Source organism: Nematolebias whitei, chromosome 4, assembly GCF_014905685.2.
Source record: "Nematolebias whitei isolate Nwh7 chromosome 4, NemWhi1, whole genome shotgun sequence".
Taxonomy (NCBI): Eukaryota; Metazoa; Chordata; class Actinopteri; order Cyprinodontiformes; family Rivulidae; genus Nematolebias; species Nematolebias whitei.
Genome location: NC_056501.1, coordinates 16,487,880 through 16,515,329, shown reverse-complemented (window position 1 = coordinate 16,515,329; position 27,450 = coordinate 16,487,880). Strand labels below are relative to the sequence as shown.

The following is a 27,450-nucleotide window of genomic DNA, read 5'->3' as shown; positions in this document are numbered from 1 at the left end:
TATATATATATATATATATATATATATATATGGCTCAATGAGACTACCTGGATACAGGTCATCTGGACGGTTTCTTTTGTTGCTGAAACGTTTCGTCCTTGAGCCAAAGGACTTCGTCAATCTGAGGAGCCACAACTCAAACTGAGTCTCACAAGCAGCTCACTCTAGTGGGGAAAAAAACAGTTTTCTGATGATACGATGGCCTCTGGGGCCTGCCCTCTCCCCTGTCAACTCCTCTGGGGTAGCCATGCCAAAGTGGTTCAAAACACCAAAGTTCATGTTCAATAATCCAGGTACAATTCCAACAATATTCAGTCAGGCCATCTGGACAGTTTCTGTTCAAATTGTGTTATTGTTAATAATAACAGTAATAATAAAAGTAGTAGAGGTTTACTATAGTTGTAAACCCTAATTATGGATAGATTAAACCAGGATGATAATGAAAAGAATCCCATCTTAATCTTTTATTTTAGTTTAGTTGTGAAATGGCCTCTGGTGTTCTACAGGGACTTTTATTGTGAAAAACTGTGAGGATGCGGAAGCAGCCTGTTAACTTCCGGAAATCAGTTGGGGAGGAAAAGATTTTCTTTTTGCCAGAAAACCTGCCCTCCATGAGTCCATGAGACGCCGGAGCAGCAGGAAACCGTAGATAATGGACCGCTGGATTACAGCACCGAACCTGCGTCAATAGGACGCTCGAGGGCCGAGGCTGCGGCCCCCCCGAGCCGGAACCAGAACCAGGCCCAGACTCGGGTCCTAAGCAGCGCTGCGACACCCCAGCCAGCGAGAAGAGGGAAGGGTGGCGGGAGGGCCATGGTGGCCTTCGGCTGCTGATTGTGGATCACCGTGACTTGTTGTCGGCGGATAGACAGCGAGTTCTCCGGTGAGTCCAAGCCGACATTCGGTGTTCCTGCTCGGGTGGCGAAGGTTCGAAGCTCCGCTATGGAACAGCTGGAAATCAGCCAGGCTGGAGGTAGCTTTACTGCCAACTAAACAAGCCGAAGCACGGTCACAGAAGAAGCATGAGTGTCAGGAACTGGTTCATGTGAACGAGCGGGGGTTGTTTTATGTATCCTAGGTGTTTTCAGTTTTCCTGTTAGCTTTTTAAAGGCCCTGTGGGTGTTTTATGGAGGGAGTATAGCTGCTGCTGCTGAGCTAGCACCGGCCTCCACCGCCCCAATGAAAGAATACAAAGTTGTCGTTCTGGGCAGCGGCGGCGTCGGGAAGTCCGCCCTCACGGTGCAGTTCGTCACCGGCACCTTCATCGAGAAGTACGACCCCACCATCGAGGACTTCTACCGGAAGGAGATCGAGGTGGACTCGTCGCCCTCGGTGCTGGAGATCCTGGACACGGCGGGGACGGAGCAGTTCGCCTCCATGAGGGACCTGTACATCAAGAACGGCCAGGGCTTCATACTGGTCTACAGCCTGGTCAACCAGCAGTCATTCCAGGTGAGAATACACACGCACAAACACCACCCCACGGTCAGGCTGAGCCGTGTAAACAAGCAAACACAGGCATTTAGAGAAACATGTCCCAGTTCAGTTTGGTAACAACAGAAGTCATCTCAGGGCACTGTACAGAAATATCCATACACATAAAAAAGTAAATTAATATGATTTATCAGAGGAGCAGACTCCCTTGAGTGTAACTCCATCGCAGACTCTCATCCTGAGCAAGCATAAAGGCGACAGTGGAAAGGAAAAACCTCCCTCATGAGGAAGAAGCCTCCAGCAGAACCAGGCTCAGGACAAGTGGCCATCTGCGTTGACCGACTGGGTTTGAGAATCTTACGTCTAACCTACAAATCCCTCAACAACCCAGCTCCATCTTATATTACAGATCTTTCTTCCATATTTTTCTAACAGAGCACTTTGCTCTCAGACTGCAGGTTTACTTGCAGCTCCTAGAGTTTCCAAAAGCAGAATGGGAGGAAGATCTTTCAGTTATCAGGCTCCTCTCTTGTAGAACCAACTTCCATTTTTTGTCTGTGAGGCTGACACATTTTACAGTTTTAAGACTGGGCTTAAGACTTTCCTTTTTGATAACTCATATAGTTAGTGTTGGCTTGTTATGCTGCTATAGGTTGAGACTACTAAAGGACAAATTGACCTAATTTCTTATAATGAATTGTTACAATTGAATAGTTTTCATTTTAACATTTCTATCTTAACATGTGATTCTCAACCTGCCATTGTGTATCTGTTCCTCCTGAATCAATGTATTTTAGACTAATGGTTCTGTAGTGACATAAAAAGAACTTTTAAAACAGAAAACAAGTGTAGTTTCATCTGTTGATGACACAATACTATATCTTCCAAACGTAGCTTTTAAAAGGTAAAACAAAATATCACAAAACTCACTAAATTCAAATTCAATTCAAAAATACTTTATTAATCCCAAAGGAAAATTATTTGTTGTAACTCGTTATCCTCATTTCATTAAGAGATGTTATAGATACTGAGGCTGTAGGCAGGAAGGATCTCTTGTAAAGGTCCATTCCACAGTGGATCCTAAGAAACTGGCTGCAGATGCCGTCCGATCCGTCCACCCAGACTCTGCTGGCCTCTCGGTTCCCCGGACTGTAGGACCGCCTGAATGCCGGGCAAAACTCCTCCCAGAGCGATGGCCACTCCTCCCAGCAGCCTGACAAGCTCCTCGTCGCTGTGGACAGCCAACTGTAGGCGCTGAGGGACGATCCTGTCCTTCCACTGTCATGAGCCGTGTTTCCTGCTAGTTCTAGGATCTCAGTGGTCAGGCACTCGAGCACAGCTGGCAGGTAGATGAGAATGCGTCCACAGAACATCCTTTTCAACTAATTTTTAGATGTGGGGTTGTAGTTGACATATTATTTGAGCTTTGAGATGTTAATCAGCTGTTGGTTGTAGAAAACTGCCTTGTTGCCATGGTTATGCATCATAACAAATGTCCAAAACTAAAAAAGTTTCAGCCAAAATCCTTCCAGCTGCACAGCATCCGATACCAGCGGAAACAATCATCCAAAAAATGTGATTTACATCCAGAAAAAGAGGAATTAAAGTTTCCAAAAGCAAAATGTCAGAATGAAAGTAACAGAGCTGCTCCAACATGCAGCCACTTTGAGCGGCGCAATTCTAGAACACCAAACTAAACCAGGAAACTGTAGTGTTGTTTTTAAGAATAGCAGCGTCTCTATGAAGATGAAAATGTGAGGGCACAACTTTGTTTTTATGTTGCTAATACTTTCAGTGTTCTTTGAATATGTACCAAAGGGCCACAAAAGCAGTTAATGGTCTAGAACAGGGGTCTGCTAACTTTTTGATCAAAACAGCCATTTCTACCCCTTCGCTCACTACAAAAAGTGTCTGGAGCTGAAAAACCTGCTACAGCTGTGAGTATCAACTGATGGTCCATGGGCCACTTCAAGGTTCGTATAGCAGGGCTTTTCTGGCCTGTGGGTTTGACATTATAAAACTAAAAATCTAAAATAAATGTTAACATTTATGGATATTTTTTCATATTAGGACAAAAAAAAATGACCATGTTTGTGCAAAGAAGGGATTTTTTTTTTTTTTTTTTTAATTTAATTATTTTGGTACAAATAAAAAACACTGAACTCTGCAGGCCTACATGAGTCCCACTTTTATGTGAAGTAATAACGCAAAAATTTGTAGTATCATTGAAACATTTGCAGAAAATTGACACCAAAAAAATGTCCAAACATCCTTTTTGCGTGTATATAAACCAATACAAATAAAGTTCATGTAAGTTTTGGTCAAAGCTTCAAAGAGCCACAGATGAGGGACTAAAGAGCTGCATGTGGCCCCAGAGCCACAGGTTGCAGACCTCTGGTCAAGAAGAACTTTAAGAAATGCATATAATCAGAGTTTTAAATATTGTTTGTAACCTAAAAAAGTTAAATCTGGTCCTCTGGACATTCAAAAAAAAAAACCCAAAACAAAGCAATGTCCAGAGGACCAGATTTAACTTTTTTAGATTTTTCTACCTGGATTATTGAGCATGCATCAGAATGTTTGTAACTGTTTTGGCTAGATTTGAAATAGAACATTATGTGCAATCTTGTCAAATGTCATGCTCAGAGTCTGTTGTGAGTGACTCTCTGCTACTACCACACTAAAGTTTAGCAGCTGTATAACCAAGTTATTACCATTTGTGTGTTTGATAGTGTCAGTTAGCTGTCTCGGACATATTGAATCAGATTTGCTGTACTCTAAAAGTTAATTAGTTGCAGTTAAATGTTTTATTTCCTAAAAGTTTCATTAAAATCTGTCCTATGGTCCATGAGATATTTTGCTAACAGACAAACAAGACTGACTACAACATTTAATTCTAAAGGTTTAGGCAAATATCTTCCAGGTGTAGCACTTGAATGTGTAACGAATCACTCTGATCCATCAGATCTCAGCAGAAAATCTGTAACAATGATTCAATTACAGCCAGTCTTTTTTTTCTAAGTTGAGTTGGTTGTGTTGGGATATTTTGCTAACAGACAGATAGAATTTTGACCCGTATAGAGTTTTCATGTTCCCCTGTGTGTCCGTCTATCAGGATATCCGGCCGATGCGAGACCAAATAGTGCGAGTGAAGCGTTTTGAGAAGGTGCCGTTGATCTTGGTCGGCAACAAGGTGGACCTGGAGTCTGAGCGCGAGGTGGCCGGATCAGACGGACGGGCTCTGGCTCAGGAGTGGGGCTGCCCCTTCATCGAGACCTCCGCCAAGAGCAAGACCATGGTGGACGAGCTGTTCGCAGAGATTGTCCGACAGATGAATTACTCCACGCTGCCGGAGAAGCAGGAGCAGTGCTGCACGGCCTGTGTGGTGCAGTGAGGACAAGGTGGGCCCGGTTGTTTCCCTGCTCATTTTACAAAATGCTTAAAAATGTCCCTGCGCTGCTTGTGTTTTTGAAAGTAACAAAGAAATTGCTTCACAAGCCAGGGAAGACAGCACGAGGGAGTGGTGAGATTTGTCTGGACGTTAGAAAGACAAGCGGGTGGTGCTGCAGACCGTTTGCAGGCTCGAGTGGAGGATTCCACTACCTGAGTAGCTACCATATTTTCCGGAGTATAAGTCGCATCGGTCAGGAAGAGGAGAAAAAACTTATATGTCGCTTCGGAGTATAAGTCGTGTTTACATGGGGTCCGAGATGGTGTAGAGGCAGGGCAGCCGGCTTGGGACCCAAAAGTCCTAGGTTCGATCCCCAGTCACTGCACATCACGTGGTGTCTCTGGGCAGCACACCCCATCCCCAAAATACCCCCCGGGCGCCTTCAATAGCTGCCCACTGCACCACCTGGTGTTGGATGGGTTAAATGCAGAGACTAATTTCGCCATTGTATGGAAACGTACAGTGCTGACATTGTGATGACATTATTATTATTATGCGTCACAGCTGACCCCTGGGAAACGTGGGCTGGTGTTGTGCCAAAAATCGATTGGTGGCTGTTGCAGTTCTTCATAATTTAACAAGATTAACACTTTAAAAAAATTGGTTTGCTCAACATTTTAGCAAAGGTGTGTCTCAATTTAACTTTTTCCTTAATAAATGCACTTTAATGGTCAATGTTTGGTGGCGGGGGTAGCGGTACAGGAACATTTACTGTATTTTCCACCCTAAAAGTCACAGTTTTTGCCTAATTTACATGTCCTGCGACTTATAGGCCGAAGCAACATATTTATGGATTTTTTTTCCCATATTTATAAACCAATTTTTGGCTGAGATATGACTGTTTTCATTCATTCTGACAAAAAAATAGAGCATTACCACTTTCAGCCACTTGATGGCAGCACAGGAGTAGTAGCTGTAAGGCATGCTGTTGTATCCTGTAATAGGTAAACCGTGGCTATAATGACAAATTCAAAAAAGTTCTAGACAAAAACAACTGAAATGTATTTATTATACTTTACTTTATACTTTATTGTTTTTTTTGTTTGTTTGTTTTTTTTTAAAACTTTTTTAAATTTACCATGTCCTGGATGACTGAGAATCTCCAGCTATTAATGATCCAATCGGCCTGCCTAAGTCCCCCCACCTTTGGTTTGCTTGCTGCTTGGAACTGTCAAACCAGCTGCACCGCCCTGGTGAAATTCAGCTGATTTGACCATTAAAGTCCATTTATTAAGAAAATGTTAGACTGAGACTCACCTTTACTATAATTTCGAGCAAACAATTGTTTTTAGACTTTTATCTTGTTAAATTTGCACAGCGACTCGTCGCGTGCACGTGTTTACTTCTGCGTATCAGCTTTTGAAATGCATCTAATTTGACCGTCAAAGTGCATTTATTAAGCAAACTAGACTGAGACTCACCTTTACTATAATTTCGAGCAAACATATAATTGTTTTTAAGTGTTTAATCTTGTTAAATTCTTGTTAACGTCCTCCCGTGCACGCTCCCGCAGCTGCCATTTGGCAGCCCATCGATTTTTGGCACATCGGCCCACATTTCCAGGTTGTCTGCAGTGACGTATAATAGATGTGATGTATACGGCGAAGCGACATAGTTATGGATTTTTTCCTCTTTATTAGACAAATATTGACTGATGCGACTTATAGGGCGGAACGACGTGTACGGTGGAAAATACGGTTCGCCCACTGGTAGTTGTCAAAAGCCTAAAGGGCCCTCTTGCGCCTCTAGCTGCTACAAATGGTAATGTTTACTCTGGTTCATGTCAGTCTGAATGAACATTTAAAGCGTCAGTCAAAAATTGCGTTATGAATGCGGGGGGTAAAAACGTGTATAAGTCACTTCGGCGTATAAGTCGCAGGACTGGCAAATCTATGCAAAAAAACTGTGACTTATGCCGGAAAATACGGTATCTAGAGAAGGGAAAAAAGGCCCAGGAAGGCAGAGTGCAATGAAGCAGACGGTTCTAGAAGCTGAGCTGCAGAAAGAGGAAAATGTCACATCCTAAGATAGAAATGGGGTTGCAAAACAGGAAGTTCTGTCTAGTTTCTGGTTGAGATGCTGCCTCTTTTAGCCGCTGCTCACTGACCTTTTAAACAGGTTTCATCTGCTAACATCTTCTTTTGTTTGTTTCTTTAGGGATCGTTTTCCTGAATCATCACAGAAATTTTCAAGAATCTGAGGACAACCTGACACAAACTTGTTGCATCAGGTAGTTTTTGACTCTCACAGAGTGTCTGACAGAAAACAGACATTGCTCTTATTTTTGATATTGCAACTGTTGGAAGAAGCTTCTGCTGCAACCTCGACGGCCTTTTACGATGAGCCTGGGCGCAGTCGAACACTGACTCTGTGAATTCATCTTTTTTTTCCCCCCTTTCTTTTTTCTCATTTATAGGTGGAAGTTTTCCTGAAAGCAGGTGTTTTGTGAGGCTGCAGCATCTTTTTAAAGCTGCTTTAATCTGTATTCTTTAATATTACTTGTATCATGTCTGAAATTGGTAATTTGATAAAGTATTTCATAATAATGGAACATTTTGACGTTTAAGCATGCATACTTAAACTAGTGTGCTGCTCAGGTGTACCGGTCACCTTATTCTGGTATCTTCTAACTGATTCAACACACTACAGTAAATGTTTGTTTTATTTTAAGAGTGTGTCATTTAGAATTAAACAATAAATATTAACATTAAATAACAGTAAAACTACTTGAGTGACATGAAGCAGCTGTGCTTTTCTAAAAACATGCTCTGAATTGAAAATCTTTAAACATTTAAATTCACTTGAAGAGATGAAGAAAGGCTATTTTTTTCCTGTTTCTCCCCAGAGTTATGTCGTAGTCTCTAATAAAGCAAAGCTCACATGGACGCTGGTCTTCCATTTTAAGTTTTATCGAGGAATCTGTCAGATTTGGAATGACCAAAGCAAGCTAGCGCTCCGTATTTGTGTTAGACAATATAATATGTGTTGCTTTAAATTCAGGCCATGCTAATTTTCTCGTTCTGTGGTTGGATTTAAAGGTTCTGGGACAGTAATCAGATATACATTTTTTTAAATAATGTAATCTATTTATTAAAAGTGACATGATAGCTTGTTTTAAACTTAATTTTATACTAGCTTTTGCTTTCTGTGAGTTTTTTTTGGGATCTTAATTTTTTTTTAAGCTGAGAATTTAACAGCCTTAAATTTTTCCCTTGCGACCTTGTGTCATTTGTCGTCTTCATTTTAGTTTTTTTTTTTTTAAGATAAAGAACTGTCATCATTTTAAAGTAAACATGCTGAAACTTCTGTGATGAGACACATAAAGTATTATCTTTGAGTGATACACAGGCTCCATATGAATTTTTATTTATTTATACTGTAATTTCTGGACTATTGAGCGCACCTGAATATAAGCCACGCCCACTAAATACAATTTTAAAAAAAGAAGACGTATATAGGCCACACTTGTCTTTAAGCTGCAGGTGTCCACATTGTAGCATGAGATTTTTACACAAAGATTTTTGCAAAGTTAAAACTTTGAATTTTCTTTCGTTAATGACGTCTTATTTGTTTACGCAAGCGGAAAACAAAACAAAGATGATAGTTTTCTAAAAGTACGGTTGTGTTGAGGCTTATGAATTGTCACTTTAACGAAACTGTTTCACAAACTGGCCGCACAGACCAGTCCATCTTTAAGCTGTTTCTGGTTTTTCATAAATCGCAGATGAGTATGACCTGCTCAGGCACAAGCAGTCAGAAAAGAAGCGGGCATCCTGGAACCAAAGGAGGCACAGAGCAAAACTCTGCTGCCTTGACCCGGAGCGCAACACAATAAATGTGTGGCGGACATCTTCCTCGTATTGTTTTCAAATCATGATAATTAACTCAGTGTAGTGAATCGACCAAATGTCATCACGTCATCACATTGTGCTGCACAGCTGGTTTACCTTTTCACATGTGGAACGTTTTGCCTCTGTTGCTACCTTGCTTCACAACACAAAGGAGCTTTGGGTGGGTAAATTCAAATCCTCTGCCATGTCGGTCCATTCAGAAATCACACCGAGACGGCTGGAAAGTGTCCTGAACTGTGGTGTCTTGTGAACAAGACTTCAAAGTATAGACATTTTTGTAGTGTCTTGCATATCTGGATAAATATGAGGAGAAAAAAAACTGGATAAACATTTGTGCTTCCGGATTAATTTATTTTCCTATTCTGTTAATTTTTCATAGTAATTAATGGTGTAGAGGCAGGGCTGCCGGCTCGGGACCCGAAAGTCCCAGGTTCGATCCCCGGTCACTGCATACCTCGTGGTGTCTCTGGGCAGCACACCTTATCCCCAAAATGACCCCCAGGCGCTTTCAATAGTTGCCCACTGCACCACCTGGTGGTGGATGGGTTAAATGCAGAGACTAATTTCTCCATTGTATGGAAACATACAGTAATGACAATGTGATGACATTATTATTATTATTAATATTAAATGTAAAAAGATAAGATGTTGACTTTTGGTGGCATCATGTCCAGTCATGTTAAAGAAGATAAGATGTCAGTGAATATTTATGAATAAACGAGACTAAATCTTTGCCATTAAAATTTTAAACTAAATTTTATTTTTTAAGGCTGTATCTGGTTTGTATAAATTACAAACCTTGTAAATATTTGGCAAAATAAAAAAAGACATTGTCGGGCTTTAAGAACCTAAGGAAACCTTTTGATCTGAACTTATGGTGAAATCAAAATCTAAACAGGAAACCCTTCATGGGAGTTGTGTGAACTTTTATTCATACTTACCCCTAAAGCTTTTGTAAAGTTTTTCTCCTATAAAGAAAACACAGATAATGATGTAAAAAGTGTCACTTTCTGCTGCTGCGGTTTTCCTGCACCAGTAGCTGAGTGATTTTTGGCATTTTTTGTTTGTGGTGGTGCAACAGGAAAATCTTGTTTTGATTATTGTTGTGGTTTCTGCTGCGTTTAGTCTCTGGTCACACGAAGAGTCACTGCAGACGTCTGGACTGTGCTGCCTGCGCTGTGAAGCAGGGGCAAGCTGCAACAAAGCTAATCGGCAACAACACCATTTTAATCTAATTTATTTGGTAGGTATTTATGTTCTCAGGTGTTTACAAGACAAATCTTTATGTTTCTGGGACCATGTAAGGTTTAATCGACACCAGTCGCCTTGAACCAGGAACACACACACACGTCCAGGACTAAGGCTTGAGGCCCTGATGACAGGAAAATGTTGCCTACAAGTTCTGCTACAGGACAAATTTACATGTTATGCTGTCTGCTATTTTAAATTAACTGCAGCTCTGCAAAAAACACATAACAAACTTGTCAATTTATTTATATAATACATAAAGAAACAAGCTGACCAAAGAGCTTTACTGTTCGGTCAAATAAAAATGTAAAATACAATAAGAACGAGAAAACAAGACATCTTGTGGCATTAAGGAAACGCAAAGTAAAAATAAAATACAGAAACATAAAAACGGTGAACCTCAAACTCTGAAGCTCCCAGTTCTTCAACCTGTGCTGTACCTCTGATGATCTCATTCCTCATCTTATCCATCTTTGTCACTCCTAAGGAGAACCTCATCATCTTCATTTCTGCCACTTCCAGTTCCTTCTCCTGTCTTTTTGTCAATGCCACTGTCTCCAGACCATAAACATAGCTGGTCTCACCACTGTCTTGTAAACTTTTACTTTGACATTTGCTGACACCTTTTTGTCACAAATCACTCCTGAAATCTTTCTCCATCCACTCCATCCTACCTGAATACTCTTCCTCACCTCTTTACCAAATTCCCCATTTTCCTGGACAGTGGACCCCAAGTGTTTGAAGTCCTGCACCTTTGTGACCTCTGCTCCTTGTAGCCTCACTGTTCCACCAGCCTCCCTCTCATTTACACACATGTACTCCATCTTACTACAGCTGACTTTCATTCCTCTTCTTTCAAGTGCATACCTCCACCTCTCCAAGTTCTCTTCCACCTGATTCCTGTTCTCACCACAGATCACAATGTCATCTGCAAACATAATAGTCCACGAGGCTTCCTGCCTGACCTCTTCTGTTAGTCGGTCCATCACCAGAGCAAACAAGAAGGGGCTCAGAGCTGATCCTTGATGCACTCCTACCTCCACCTTGAAGCTATCCATCACTCCTACAGCACATTGCCCCTGTCCTTCTGTCCTTATACATGTCCTGTACCAGTCTAACATACTTCTATGTCACTCCAGGTTTTCTCATGCAATACCACACCTCCTCCCTTGTCACTCTGTTATATGTATTTTCTAAATCCACAAAAACACACTGGAGTTCTTTCTGATCCTCTCTGTACTTCTCCATCAGCATCCTCAAAGCAAAGATGGTGTCTGTTGCATGCGCGTAGCCAGGGGGGGTTCGGGGGGTTCGAACGAACCGCCCACTTTGCCAATGAAGTCCCACCTACAACTCCCGCCAGATATAGAACTGCGAGGTGAAGACGACGTTCACTCTGTCCTGGCTTGGAAGGCAACACGGTGGATTCAAACGGTAAAATTACATTGTGGTTTTTGATTCAACTGTTCATTTGTGTATTTAAAGTAGTACCGTTTGATGTTAGAGAGATTAGAAGTGGGTCACGTTTTTATAAGATATGGGATAATGCTAAAACATGCTATAGCTAAGCTAAGTTTGTGACGACGATTTTCGCCATGTTTTTTTTCCTTGTTTTTGTCTATTTCCGCCATGTTGGGAACAGTAATTTATCTGAAATTGGTACCAGTGTCACCCCCATTCTATCCCTAAAGCTAAGTTTACAGTGATAGGACACAGTTAATCACAGGAAGCCTGAAACGGAGCGTCCATGTTTTTTCTAAACAAAAGCTACAGGTCTCAGGCTTAGTTTGGACAGGATACATGTATACAATAACTTAGCAGTGTTGAATATGGTGAAAAATAAATGTTTGGATAATTTTTCAAAAGAACAAACATTCAGAAAAACTGTTTTTCAGGTTTCTGTGCTGGATACCAACCTTGATGGGTAGGTGCAAGCAGAAGGACAGAGAGAGGAAAAGAGCAGCTGAAGGTTGTGCTTCAATGTTCAACTTTGTTTCAAAGAAACCGAGAGTTCCAGGTAAAAAAAGATAAATAAAACAGATCTTCTTGTAAAATAGATTTGTCAATAATATGTCTTAGAATTAATAATAATAATAATAAACTTTATTTGTATAGCACCTTCCTACAATGCCTTGCATTGATCAAGGTGCTTAACAGGACAGAAAATATAAAAACAGGTACAATAAATCAGTGAAAATAAAAACAGCAGCAATAAAAGGAGGCAGTGGAAATAAAAATACTAAAATACCAAAAGTAATAAAAGTTACAGACTGAAAGCTTTTTTTAACAAGTGGGTCTTCAGTCTGGTTTTGAACAGAGCCAGATCAGAGGTGACACGCAGCTCAAAGTGGAGACTATTCCAGGCTTTTGGGCCGGCAAAAGAACAGGACCGGTCTCCCCATTGTTTGTACCTTGAGCAAGGCACCTCCAGCAGGTGTTGACTGGCAGAACGTAAAGCTCTGCTGGGCTGGTCGACTTTCAAAAGTTCAGATATGTAGAGAGGTGCAAGTCTATTCAGAGCTTTAAAAACAAACAGCAGCAGCTTGAACTGTATCCTGAACTGAACCGGGAGCCAGTGTAGAGAGGACAGGACAGGAGTGATGTGTTCATATTTTCGTGTGTTGGTTAAAAAGCGGGCGGCAGAATTCTGTACAAGCTGTAAACGGGAGATAAAAGACTGATTAATTCCAATGTATAAAGCATTACAATAGTCAAGCCTGGAGCTCACAAAGGCATGGATGACTTTCTCCAGATCACTACGGCTAAGGAGTGCCTTTACTTTAGAGAGCAGACGGAGCTGAAAGAAGCTGGTTCTGACAACAGAACTGATCTGTTTATCCAGCTTTAAGTTGGAGTCAAGCTCCACTCCAAGATTTCTTACCACATGGTTGAAGTGGGGGAGCGGAAAACTGGGACTGGGAGGGATGTTACTGGTGTCACTGGATGCACCAAATAAAATGCATTCAGTTTTATCAGTGTTTAGGTGGAGAAAGTTTTGAGAGAGCCAGTGCTTAATGTCATTTAAGCAGTTGACAATAGCGTTTGAACTGAGTGAGGGATTGAGAGTGACCGGCAGATAGATTTGTAGATCGTCTGCATACAGATGAAAAGACAGATTATGGCGAGCAATGATTGGTCCTAATGGCAGCATGTAAAGAGAAAAGAGAACTGGCCCCAGAATGGATCCCTGTGGTACACCAGATGTCAGAGGGATTGATGAAGAGGAGGACAGATCACCTATCATGACAGAAAATGTTCTGTCTGTTAAGTATGATCTGAACCACTCAAGCACAACTCCCTGAAGGCCAAACGGGTGATTAGTACCTGATGGTCTACGGTGTCAAAAGCTGCTGAGAGGTCCAACATTACCAGCAGAACAGGTTTTCTTGCATCCAGGGACAGAAGAATGTCATTCTGTACTTTAAGCAGTGCTGATTCTAGGATTTCAGGAACAAATATTTTCTTATTTAGAATGTATTTCTGTAAATTCTTTTAGCTAAATATTAAATATTTTGATATAATTATTTAAATGCTAGAAGTGTCTAAAAAATATTCTAAAACCTCTTATTCACGTGTCATATGTTGTTGATTTAGATGAAGGCAGTGCAAGTTTGGTGGGTACCAGTGCTTCTAATGATGAAGATGGCTGCCTCCATGCTGAAAGAAGTAACGATGATCAGCTGAAAACGCAGTCCATTTACACAGGTCAGTATAAAAAGCTGGAAGCAGATCTATAGATTTATTAGATAGATATATTAAATAGATAAATTTTTCACAGGTCCACAAGTGTCTTCATATGACATTGGAAAGGTCATCCAAGCCACCATGAGTCACACTGAAATAGATGAGGCTATTAACAACATGTCACCTGGGGACAAGTACATGATGTTGAAGAACCACGTCAAACCAGGGTCGGACTACATTTTCCCAAAAACTTATACAGGTGGATGTTACAGGTCATTTAAACTCTCTTGGCTTCAAGAGTTCAACTGGATGGTTTATAGCCAAAATGTGGATGGTGTTTTCTGTCTGGGCTGTTCACTGTTCTGCACAAATCGTTCTGCAAAAGGATCGTTTGTCACCCGCCCTTTTACAGCATGGCAGAAAAAAGCAGAAAAGTGCCGTGAACATCAGAGTTCAAAGTACCACCAGGAGGCTCTTCAGCTAAAGGATGAGTTTCTGTCCTCAATGGAGAAACCAGCAGCAAATGTCAGGACACTACTGGACAAGCGGAAGGCTGATAATGTGAGGAACAATCGGGAAGTGGTAAAAGCCGTGGCTGAGACTGTTTTGTATTGTGGCAGGCAGTGCATTGCACTTCGAGGTCATGTAGAGACACCTAATGAAGAGAGAAATCCTGGGAATTTTCTGAGACTGCTACAATTAGTTGCCAACCATAATGAAACTGTGAAAAATCATCTAGCCTCACCTATGATGAAGAATGCAACATACATATCCCCACAAACGCAGAATGAGATTTTGGACATTATGGGAAATGACTTCATTCTCAGCGGTCTTGTCACAGAAATTAAGGAGGCCAAGTTCTACTCAATCCTGGCTGATGAAGTAACATCACACAACATTGAACACATGGCATTTTGTGTGCGTTTTGTGGACAGAGAGAGCAACATTCGAGAGGAGTTTCTGACGTTTGTGCCACTTTCCCACACTACAGGTGTTTATCTTGCCAAGACAATTCTACAGACAATTGAGAAAATTGGCCTAGATCCCAGCAACATACGTGGCCAGGGTTATGATGGTGCGGCAAACATGTCTTCACAAAATGTTGGTGTTCAAGCAGAGATCAAAAAAGTGGCACCACTTGCAACATACACGCACTGTAGCAGCCATTGTCTCAACTTGGTGATAGGGCATTCCTGTGGTATTCCAGAGATACGAAGTGTGATAGACAGGCTTAAGTATTGCTGTTCATTCTTCCATCATAGTCCAAAAAGATCAGGTCTCTTGAAGGAAGTGGTGAAGAAGCATGTTCCTGACATAGAGAGAAGGAAAGTTCTTCTTGATTTATGTCGCACCAGATGGGCTGAACGGCAGTCAGCGTACCAGCGCTTCTATCAGGGGTATCTCTATATTGTAGAAACCTTGGAGGTGATTGGCCATCGGATGCACCTGGAGGATTATCCGGCGTACATCAACTGGGATCCAGCAACTCGCAGTGATGCTCAACAAATATTGGCTACCATGACAACATTTGACTTCATCATCTCATTTCTTACAATATACCAGTATTTGTCTCACCTTGCTGGCATCACTGTGAAGTTGCAGTCATCTACGCTGGACATCATACATGCACATACAATGGTAATACTCTTTAGCATTTTCACTATAAAACAGGGATAAAACATCAAAATAAAACCAGTTCTTTGCTTTGTCATTTAATATTTTTTTGTTTGTTCTTTGTTTTGTTTTTTTGTCACAGGTGTCTGAGATCCAATGTGTGTACACATCTCTGAGGGAAGATGTCAGGGAGTCATTCCAACTGGTCTATGACCAAGCTGTGCGTATGGCTGACAAAGTGGGTGTGACACCATGCAAGCCCCGCATCACAAAGCGTCAGCAGCACCGGAGCAACATTCCATCTGAAGATGTGTTCAGTCACTACAGGCTGAACCTTGCCATTCCATTCCTTGAACACATCATAACAAACCTGGAAGCTCAATTTTCTTGTAAGAATTTTACTCTTGTGAAGATTTACAAACATCTAACTACTTGACTCTGTAACTGGATATGCCATCTGTTTGCATGTTGTTTGAACATTTTAAACCAAATACACTCACTCATGATCTCTAACTCCAATTAAGAAATTTATTTTTAAAAGGAAAATTGTTAAGTCAACTTGCACTTTTGAGACTTTTTATTTTATATACATATTATGAAGGTTGTTTTACAACGTTTTTGTTTTTCCCCAGACTATTAGCATTTTTGTTTTCATACATATTTTTTTTATCAATAACATCTAGTGCTGAAGAAATATAGTAGTAATAATCTTCTTAGGATAAATGACAATATGCATACATGTAATGCTGAATCTGCTGGCAAAACATTTTTGTAATAAACATCACAATTTTATGCAATTAAAATAACAAAAGTAATCAGAACTACAGTCAATGCAGTGAATGACTGTTATGTCTGGAAATGGGTGTTTTTAAAGCAATATCAACTTTATTTTTCATGTATAATATCATTTTAATGTTAAAAAGCATAAAAAAAACTAATTTTGTATGAAGCCACCACCACTTTTCAAAGACCCAAGGATTTTTTTTCAGCCTTTGCAGTGCGCCCTCTGGTGGAGAAACATTATATAGGCATACACACTTGACTCTCTTTTTATTCAGCCATCACTCCTGTGTTCCAGTGGCATTTTCTGTTAGTCAGTCCAAATTGATCAATTTGATGAACATATTTTCTTTTCATTTTGAAACTAATTTGACTACATAAGTGTGAGCTTTCTTGGTAAAATACATGTTAATTGGTTGACCCAAAACTTTTGAACAATTGTGTACATATTACAGAGGTCATAGAGCATACAAATAAAAATTTAATACATTTTAAAAAATTACAGATAAGTTAAAAATTACATATAAAACTTGAAACTTAAGTATGTTTCTTACAAAGTTTCTTTCTTGTACTCAGCCCTGTCTGCCACAGCTAGCTCCTTGTTGGGACTAGTGCCATCTGTGATATGCAATCGTCATCTCGACACCACAGAGATTGTGAGCATGTATGCCGAAGACCTACCCAGTCCAGAACTTGTTGACCAAGAGATTACAAGGTGGAAGTTGAAGTAAGTTATTTTGAAGTTAAGCACCTGAGAAGCCCATTTTAGAAATTGAATGTTACAACATTGCTATACAGAACATTTTTGTTTAAATTGTTCTGCTAGGTATGGCAGAGTGCCTGGGTCACAGAGGCCGAACACCCCTGCAGGTTCCATTAAAGAGTGTGACCGAGACCTGTACCCCAACCTGCATGTCCTACTTCAACTGGCCTGCACACTCCCTGTCACCTCCTGCGAGTGTGAGCGCAGTGCCAGTGCCCTTCGTCGACTGAACAGCTACATGCGGGCATCAATGGGGAAGGAGCGTCTCTCATCACTGGCACTACTTCACATTCACTACAGCAAACACATTGACCTTGACAGAGTTGTTGATGTGTTTGCAAACAAACACTCGAGGAGGATGGAGCTGGACTCACTTGTCTATCCAGAGATATAAGATGTTGGACAAAACTGTCTTATGCATTGTAAAAAAAAAAGGTTTTGCAAAACTACATTTGTCTTGAGAAATTTTAATCTTACTCTATAGTGTCATTTTTTTATGTGTAGATGTGGATTGTATTGTATTTTTCAATTCATTAATTTCATTCATAAAAAACAATGTCTAACAAAGCAAAGTAAAAAGATGAGTTATTTTTGCAATTGAAGTAATGTTATTATTTGCGGGCTTAGTTTGCATTTATGTTGTTAGAGTTAAGGAGTGGTACTGTGCCTTTAAGAGGATGACGTCTTTCATTCTTCTTCGGTGTTTTTTTTTTTTTTTTTGTGTATGTTCGGGCGGGACTCGGGAGTACCGAAGTGTTCGTTCGTGTCTGGGATGAGTTCTGAATAGAAGACTGGACACACACGCTATTCCCCTCTCAGTGTGTTGCTCTTTCTCCACTCACAACCGCCTATTTGGTAACACAGATTTACCTCACACAGCAGTGTTTTAACTAGCTAGCTAATTAGCTTGTTTACACATTTGAAGTTATGTGTACCACCGCCAATGAACCAATCAGAGTAGTCCTACAGGTCCACTTTTTCTTCAAACGAACCGCCCCTCATAAAATCCTGGCTACGCCTATGTGTTGTGCTTTTCCTCAGCATGAAGCCATACTGCCGCTCACAAATAATCACCTCTCGTCTAAGTCTTGCTTCCACAACTCTCCCAGATCGTCGTCATGTGGATCATCAACTTAATTCCCCTGTAGTTGTTACAGCTCTGTACAAACAAAGGAGGAATAGCATCTTAGAGGTTATTAAATAATTTTCTTTTAATTATTTAATCAATCATTCTTAATAATTGTAAAAAATATATTTTTTTTTCATATTTTTTGAAGACTATCAGTTGGTTAACCGGTGGTGTATTTCAACGGAGGGAAAATAATTTTTTCCATGACCCAGCAGCTGCATGAACTTCTCCTGGCCTGCAGGTGGCGCCATTGCGGAATTTTCGGGGTGTGTGACGTCATATAAGAAACCGGAAGCAACCGGCTGGCCAATAGTGAATAATATCCTGTCGGGATGGCGAGTAGTAAGTAAACATTCGGAACTGTTTTGACAAGAACCTTAAAAATTGACGAGTTTCAGAGAGCGGCCATGAAGACGGTGTTTGTTACCGTCGGGACCACGAGCTTCGACGAGCTGATCGATCGCGTCACATCCGCTGAGGCCCTGCAGGTGAGTTAAGACAGGTGACGTAGCACTAAACGCTGTCCTCACTGAAAGGCTTGTCCTCATCAGGTGTTGAAGACCCGCGGGTATGAGCGCTTGGTTCTTCAGGTCGGAAGAGGAGCTTCTCTTCCAGCTGCTGACAGCTGTGCTCTCCTCAGACTGGAGGCTTTTCGGTTCAAAGACTCGATAGCAGAGGACATGAGACAGGCTGACCTGGTCATCAGCCATGCAGGTGAGTAAATACAAGGAAAACTCATTCTTCTCAGCTGTTAAAGCTGGAATACAGATTAAGAGACAAAACAAGTTTTTTTGTGTTGATAACCTGAATAGAAAACATTAACATTATTATTTTTTTCATAATACATTTTATTTCTTATCATTCAAGGACACAGTACAATAAAATTCTATATAAAATGCAGTAAACAATTGTTTTAACTAAATAAAATATAAACATCATACTTAACACAAATTAAATACAGGTAGTGTGACAAAGAGTTGCCTGTTTAAACATTGGAGGTTGTTGATGGCTTTACAGATGGGAGCAGGATTTTATAAGAAATGCTTTATTGAATGGGGAGCCAGAGAAGATGCTGCAGGACAGGTGTTTATGTTTATGACTGGTGGAAGAGGTTCTGGAGGTGATGCAAGCGGCAACGTTTTGGACCAGTTGGAGTTTATGTATGGATTTTGCAGGTAAACCAAAAAAAAGGACAGTTACAGTAATTTAGGTGGGTTGTGACCAAAGAGTGATCCAGAATAGCAGTACTGTTAGAAGAGAAGGATGAATGGAGGTGAGCGATGTTACAGAGGTGAAAGTAGCTGAACGAGTGACGTCACGGATGTGGGATTGAAAAACTGTGTTGACTAGGATGACATGATTTTTGTCAAATAGTAGTTGAGGGTTTTCCATCTTCATTATTCTTTCTACTTTGTTTGGATCTGAAAGCTTTTATCATGAAAATACGGGATTGTATGCATTTGGTATAAGGACAAGAAAAATGACTCAGAATATAAAACATTCACAAAATTTCAAAAGTAAATGCATAGACAAATATGTTTGCACCCCTTCCGTAAAAGATGGAAATAAAAGAGAGGTCATTGACATAACTTGAAACTGATATTGATAAGAATTTGTTTTACTAAAAGTCAATCAGTGAAAACAAGACATTGCTTTTATGTGGCCTTGACTATTAAAAAAACAGTTTCACAAGAAAAGCTTGAAAACAATTTGACCATAGGGACATGTTACTGTAGTCAGCACCACAGGTGTCTTCAGTTGTGTAATCAGTCTGCCTATTTAAAGAATCAAATATGGTCATTGTGTTGTTTGGGGCCTGTTCATTTTCTGGCTTTTTTTTTTTTTTCTTTAACGTAACGGTGCACACTAATTTATCCATATCTGTAGATGTACATGTCTTTATGTGTATTCCTTGCTAGGAGCTGTTATGTGAAAATGACATCAATAGTAAAAGGAAACATTTTGTGTAGATGGCAGCAGCAGGAGTTGTTATACTTTTTTCATATTGATTGTGCTGATGTGAAAACGACAGCATCAAATCCAGCATATTTATTTAAATGTTTTGTCTTATTTATTGTGCTGAACAATTCAAACAGACCGTGATCAGGATGAGAGGGGTCTTTGGTGAGGTTTTTTGCTTTGCTGATGTGATGTAAGGTGGAGGGTTCTTGCAGGGAGTGCAGATCGTTTTTTAGCAGATCCGAGGACTCTACAGAGCCACCTGCGAACCACTCTGGTGTGCATTATGTGAGGATGCGCTTGATGGTAGCCCAGAAGAACGCCACCAGCAGCCTCTTCTACATGTCGTCCCACCTGGGGACTCAGAAGAAGTTTGCTCAGGTCCTCAGAAATGTGGATGTCCAGGAATTTAAAACACTGTCTGCACCCTTTCCACCTCTTGTTTTATTAGTGGAGAGGATGTGGCCTGTTTCTTTGCTCATTGATGATTGTGTAATCTATAGATTCAATGACTGCTGGTGATCAGTCGAAAGTCTACAAAGAGTAGAGGATAAGATAAGAACTTTATTGATCCCGCATGAAATTGTTGTGCCAGAGTATCATTACAAAGGAATCACACAAGATATAAAAAAATAACAAAGGTATAGAAATGTCAACAATTAAGGTCCAAAACAGGTCAGGTGCAGACAGAAACATTGAAGAGCTAATTATAGTGCAGGATTAATTTTATTGTCTTATAGAAAGGGGGAGCAGTTGAAAAGTTTGATAGCCACAGAAGGATAGGGCTCAATACAAATCCCTTTAGAGCAGGGTGTCCGATCCTGGTCCTTGAGAGCCACCATAGATATTTCTCTGCTCCAACACACTTGATTTGAATCAATAGGTGATAAGCAGGGTTCTGCAGGACATGAAGAGGTAATTCAACCATTGAATCCGGTGTCTTGGAGCAGGGAAACCACTAAAACGTGCAGGGTGGCCCCCGAGGACCAGGATTGGACACCCTGCTTTAGAGATTTTTCTATCAACATTTAAACAACCTCAGAGCTTAACTTTCCTGCTCTGCAGTTTGTAATATTGACCTTTAATTGCCTTTTCTTCTTTCAACACCTCAAGACAACAAGAAGACTTTTTGTTCAGCTGCAATTTTTTTTCCAAGGTCTAAATCAGTTTTCTTGCAGCTGATGGTTTCGGTCTTCATTTAGACCTTGGCAAAGTAAAAACACGCCCAGTAGTTTGTACTTAGCATTTTATTGTTTGGACTGATTACCCTAGGCCTGGATCTGCAGCTGTTTGATAAATTAGGTCAAGAGACATGAACTCTCTGAGTGGGTCAGTGGTTCTCTTTCTCAAACTTGAGTTGAGCTCCTGGGATTTCTCTCACTGTAACTTCCTCTGGCAATCAGCACCACTAAACACTTTATTTTATGTTTGCACAAACCCTTACTGTTTGGTTTAAAGCCCAACATAACTTTGACCTTTAAGTCCACAAAGATATTAATAAAGTTCAGACCAGGAGTTTGGACTAGATGTGGGAGCAGTGCAGAGACGGAAACAAACACAACAGAGCAGTTTGACTTAAACTTCAATTAAAAAAAATTGTTGCATTAGTTTATGACCTCATATAATTGATCATAAAATAGTGACATGAAAATAAAGAATGCTATGAGCATATTATGCATATAATACCAGCATATAGCTCATATGCTATAGCATATGAGAGCTGTGCTATAACATATGAGCATAGCATATGTATGCAGCCTTGCAGGACATATTGTGTGAGCTTGGCGGATGTGTTGGGGATGACTCTCGGCTTTTATTCCTCAAGTTTAGCTCAATATCTATAGAAATGACTAAATTATGGCCATTTTCTAGAATTGGGTTGACTCCCAAAAGTTGCACATCTAACAATTACTTCTTGAGTTTCAATAAATTCCATTCACAGGTTCTTGAAATATTTTGCTAACACACAGACAAATTAATACTGAAACTAATAATTACGTTATCATCTTCCTTTCATGGTGGCTGGTAATAAAAAATGGTTTTCTGGTGCACAAGCTGGTGAGCTTAGTGTCTCAGATATTCATGTAAAACAGGAACAAAAGGCCGTGATTTGATCAGATTGATTTATTAAAGCACATATTTTAAGGTCATAATACCACAAATCATTTAATTGTTGCACCTGGTGAGACTGATGTCTGTCTCTGTTCGTTTTCCTTAGAAACAATACAGACCTGTTAATTTAAAAAGGACAAGTTTAATTATGTAAACTTTCAGGAAGAGAAAACAGCAATATATGATGCATTACACACAACACACACACACACACACACACAGGATATGCAGGTCATGAAAATATAAACATGAACACAAAAAAAAACCTGTAAAGACAAGGTTCAATGTTCTTTATTGTCATTTGCATCACATGTGGTACATGAGGTGGAACAAAATTGTGTACTCAAGGTCCCAGTTACATCTAAAAATTGCAAAAATGTAAAGTATAAAAAAAGCTGTATATAAGGATCTAAGATATACGCTAAACAATAATGTAATATAATATGGTGTATAAAATGGCAGCCAGAACAAACGTGTATATAATATAAAATGTAATATATAATCATCTTCTTCTTTCGGCTTTTCCCTCTACAGGGGTCGCCACAGCGAGTCATCCTCCTCCACCTCACTCTGTCCTCTGTATCCTCTGTCCTCACTCCAACTACCTTCTTGTCCTCTCTAACTGCATCCATATAGCTTCTCTTTGGACTTCCTCTTCATCTTTTTCCAGGCAGCTGCATTTCTAACATCCTTCTACCAATATACCCACGGTCCCTCCTCTGGACATGTCCAAACCATCTCAGTCTGGCCTCCTTAACTTTATCTCCCAGTTATTCAACTTGTGCTGTACCTCTGATGATCTCATTCCTAATCTTATCCAGCCTTGTCACTCCTAAGGAGAACCTCATCATCTTCATTTCTGCCACTTCCAGTTCTGTCTCCTGTCTTTTTGTCAATGCCACTGTCTCCAGACCATATAGTATAGCTGGTCTCATCTCTGTCATGTAAACTTTTCCTTTGATCTTTTGCTGACACCTTTTTGTCACAAATCACTCCTGAAACTTTTTTCCATCCACTCCATCCTGCCTGGACTCTCTTTTTCACTTCTTTACCACATTCCCCATTTTCCTGGACAGTGGACCCCAAGAACTTGAAGTCCGGCACCTTTGTGACCTCTGCTCCTTGTAGCCTCACTGTTCCACCTCCTCCCTCTCATTTACACACATGTACTCCGTCTTACTACAGTTGACTTTCATTCCTCTTCTTTCAAGTGCATACCTCCACCTCTCCAAGTTCTCTTCCACCTGTTCCCTGTTCTCACCACAGATCACAGTATCATCTGCAAACATCATAGTCCATGGGGATTCTTGCCTGACCTCATCTGTTAGTCGGTCCATCACCAGAGCAAACAAGAAGGGGCTCAGAGCTGATCCATGATGCAATCCCACCTCCACCTTGAAGCTATCTGTCACTCCTACAGCACATCTCACCACTGTCCTGCTGTCCTCATACATGTCCTGTACCAGTCTAACATACGTTTCTGCCACTCCAGATTTCCTCATGCAATACCACACCTCCTCCCTCGGCACTCTGTCATATGCTTTTTCTAAATCCACAAAGACACAATGGAGTTCTTTCTGACCCTCTCTGTACTTCTCCATCAGCATTCTCAAAGCAAAGATGGCATCTGTGGTGCTCTTTCTTGGCATGAAACCATACTGCTGCTCACAGATAGTCACCTCTCGTCTAAATCTTGCTTCCACAACTCTCTCCCAGATCTTCATCGTGTGGCTCATCAACTTAATTCCCCTGTAGTTGCTACAACTCTGTACATCACCCTTGTTCTTAAAAATGGGCACCAGCACACTTCTTCTCCATTCCTGAGGCATTTTCTCACCGTCAAATATGCCATTTAATATTTGACTCAAAAATCTCACTGCCATCTCTCCAAGACATTTCCAAACCTCCACTGGTATGTCATCAGGTCCTACTGCCTTCCCCTTCTTCATTCTTTTCAGAGATTTCCGGACTTCACCCTCACTAATCTTTCCCTCTTCCTGGTCCACAGTTTCTATGACCTCTACTCTTCTTTCTCTTCCATTCTCTTCATTCATTAGCTCCTCAAAGTATCCCTTCCATCTTCCCGTCACACTCTCCTCACTTGATAGAACATTACCATTCCTATCTTTAATAAGCCTAACCTGCTGCACATCCTTTCCAGCCTGATCCCTCTGTCTTGCCAATCAGTACAAGTCCTTTTTGCCTTCTTTAGTGTGCAGTCTCCCATACAATTCATCGTACGCCCTCTGCTTTGCCTTAGCTACTTCTCTCTTTGCTCTATATCCCATCTCCTTATATTCCTGTCTCTTCTCCAGTCCTCTCACTGTCTTATTTCTTCTTGGCTAATCTCTTTCTTTGAACGGCGTCCTGCACTTCATTATTCCACTACCAGGTTTCCTTACCATCCATTCTCTGTCCAGATGACACTCCAAGTACCTTCATACCTGTCTCTCTAATTACCGTTGCTGTAGTAGCCCAGTAATTTGGAAGCTTTCTTACAACCCAGAGCCTTTAACAGCTCTTCTCTGAATTTCTCACAACATTCTTCCTTTTTCATCTTCCACCATTTGGTCTTCTTCTCTGATTTTACTCTTTTTCTCTTCTTCACAACAGTCATTTTACACACAACCATCTGATACTGTCTGGTCACGCTCTCCCCTGCCACAACCTTACAGTCTCCAATCTCCCTCAGGTTTCCTCTTCTACACAGAATGTAGTCGACCTGCGTACTCCTTCCTCCACTCTTATAGGTCACTTTATGTTCCTCCCTCTTTTGGAAATAGGTACTGACTATAGCCATTTCCATTCTCTTGGCAAAATTCACCACCATCTGTCCTTCTTGGTTTCTTTCCTTGACACCAAACCTACCCATCACTTCCTCATCCCCTCTGTTTCCTTCACCAACATGTCCATTCAGGTCTGTTCCGATCATCACTCTCTCCTCCCTGGGAATACACTCTATCACTTCATCCAGATCTTTCCAAAATGTATCTTTCTCCTCCTCATCACATCCAACCTGTGGAGCATAACCACTGACGGATGTTTAGCATCAGACCTTCTACTTCTACCTTCAGGCACATCACCCTATCTGACACTCTCTTCACCTCTACTACATTCTTTGCCAACTCCTCCTTCAGGACCACCCCTACTCCATTTCTCTTTCGATCCACACCATGGTAAAACAGTTTGAACCCTGCTCCAATGCGACGAGCCTTGCTGCCCTTCCACTTGGTCTCTTGGACACATAAAACATCTACCTTCCTTCTCTGCATCATGTCAGCCAGCTCTCTACCTTTGCCTGTCGTTGTCCCCACATTTAGAGTTGCAACCCTCAGTCCTACATTCTTCACTTTCCTCTTCTCCCTCTGTCTCCTGACACGTTTCCCTCCTCGTGGTCTTCGACCAATGTAATATATAATATGGTATATTAAACATCAGCCTGAATAAACAAGATGAACTAAAAGAAAAAACATTCAAAAACCATAAAAAGGAAGAAAATACCGGTAGTTCAAGTATCGGTGCAGCAGTGGTACTTTACTCGATAACGTTCAGAGTCAAACACTATATTTTTTTAGTCTCTAAATTCTCTCTGAATTTTTTAAAAACATGTTGCAAAATGCCCAGACGTGAACACTTTCTGAAGTACCTTTTAAAACAGATATATTATTGAGGTCAGTTTCCAAACGTTGCTGAAATAATGTTTTCCTTTGTTTATGATACTGTCTATAAAAAACGATCTCATTACTTGAGTTTGTTTTAAAACTCAGTGAAAATAAAAACTTTCATATATATTTAATATCGGCACATTTGTTATCTTTTAAATGGACACCTTTTATACATACTGTTTTTTTTTTTGTTGTTGTTGTTGTTTTTCTTCTTCAGGAGCAGGAAGTTGTCTAGAGGCTCTTGGCGCCGGCAAACCTCTGCTGGTTGTCGTCAATGACAAACTGATGAACAACCACCAACTGGAGCTGGCCCGGCAGCTGCGCACGGACAACCACCTGCTGTACTGCACGTGCAGGTATGATCGTCTCACAGCCTCGTTCAGGTTTCACTCGTGTGACGCCGAGCAACAAAACTACAATAACTGTTTTTACTTTACTGTTCTCTCCTGGAATGGTTCAGCACCCTGACAGAAACACTCAGGAACATGGACCTCTCTGTGCTGCAGCCCTTCCCGCCTGGACAACCAAAGAACTTTGCAAACTTTTTAGACAAAGCTCTCGGGGTGAAGTGAGACTCGTCCCTCGAGCCTGCTGATTGTTTGTTACTCTTAAGTGTAAAAATAATATAATGAATTGACTGCTGACTCTGCAGAGTGTTGTATTTTTACACAAGAAAGTGTCTAACTTCAGATTACTGTGTATCTCTGTCATTTAGATATTAATTTTAGATTTATACAATTGAAACTGATGGCTTTGTGTCAAACAACAATTAACTGATTATAAAACTAGCTCGTCCATGTAAAGCTCAGGTTACAGGATCATTTAAATAATTCAACCTCCTTTTATTATAAATATGTGACTAGAGGTGGTAAAAGCAATAAGCACGGAGAAAAATAAATGAAAATATGGATTTAATTTGAGATTTGTTCATGTTTGAGATTATGAAGTCACCATCTAGCAATTTTGTTTACTAAAACAGGAAATCATCTTCCTAATGTACCTTTTAAATTAAAGTTTTCTATGAAGTATGATTTCAGAAATAATCATTTTGTCTTTTAGCCGTATAAGTATCTTTGAAACAAACAATTTATCTCTGTCTGCTGATGTGCCTGAAATCCCTTGGATTGTTTGGCGTCGTTGTGAAGTTTAGGTATTTCCATTTTCACATATAAGGCCTTAATTCTTGATCATGGATGGCATGGTGGCACAGTTGGTAGTAATGTTGCCTCTCAGCGAGAAGGTTGCAGGATCAAATCCCGATCTGGCACATTTCTGTGTGGAATTAGCATGTTCTTTCCACGCATGTGTGGGTTTCCTCCCACAGACCAAAAACATGCATGTTAGGCTGACTGGTGATCCTGCGACCTTCTCTATGTAAGGCAGCAGCTCTGACAGACCAGTAAAACTTCTAACCAGTACTCTCATAAACAAAACTGGCTTGTTTCCAGGCCAGATTGCTAAACTTCAACATGCATATCACGTTGACGCTTTAGAGCTGGAGAATTTGAAAATAACTCAATATTTTAAAAAATTCTCATAAGGACTTATTTTGTCTGTACAGCTCATGTAGCTTTTTATGGCCTTCGTTGCATGTTGTGAAAGTGCCAGTCAGTTAGACTGGTTCTGGCCTAGTTTTTACATAATTTATCTCCTACAGGAGTTTTAACTTATCATCCCAGACTGCGTACTTTTATAGCACCTTGTCAGTTTTGTCATGTTTCATTTGTGCGTCTTGTAAGATTTATTTGTTTGCTGTATGT

At 40.5% G+C, this 27,450-nt stretch overlaps 3 protein-coding genes across 3 annotated transcripts; all 3 read left to right on the top strand.

Moving 5' to 3' along the window:
- Nucleotides 1-540: 540 nt before the first annotated feature.
- rap2c (RAP2C, member of RAS oncogene family) lies at nt 541-7,398 on the top strand. The gene is made up of 3 exons (XM_037675779.1): nt 541-1,452; nt 4,550-4,835; nt 7,043-7,398. The coding sequence occupies exons 1-2, from the start codon at nt 1,180-1,182 to the stop codon at nt 4,826-4,828; spliced, it is 552 nt and encodes a 183-aa protein (XP_037531707.1). The 5' UTR covers nt 541-1,179; the 3' UTR covers nt 4,829-4,835; nt 7,043-7,398.
- A 3,948-nt stretch (nt 7,399-11,346) lies between these two features.
- On the top strand, nt 11,347-17,422 carry LOC119408420 (52 kDa repressor of the inhibitor of the protein kinase-like). Its single transcript, XM_037675239.1, has 6 exons — nt 11,347-11,418; nt 11,880-12,001; nt 13,579-13,689; nt 13,763-13,927; nt 16,639-16,789; nt 16,889-17,422. The coding sequence occupies exons 2-6, from the start codon at nt 11,905-11,907 to the stop codon at nt 17,217-17,219; spliced, it is 855 nt and encodes a 284-aa protein (XP_037531167.1). The 5' UTR covers nt 11,347-11,418; nt 11,880-11,904; the 3' UTR covers nt 17,220-17,422.
- Nucleotides 17,423-18,206: 784 nt separating this feature from the next.
- zgc:92907 (uncharacterized protein LOC436733 homolog) lies at nt 18,207-26,652 on the top strand. Its single transcript, XM_037675778.1, has 4 exons — nt 18,207-18,442; nt 18,506-18,668; nt 25,908-26,046; nt 26,151-26,652. Exons 1-4 carry the CDS (start codon nt 18,362-18,364, stop codon nt 26,260-26,262), a joined length of 495 nt encoding a protein of 164 aa, XP_037531706.1. The 5' UTR covers nt 18,207-18,361; the 3' UTR covers nt 26,263-26,652.
- Nucleotides 26,653-27,450: the final 798 nt, after the last annotated feature.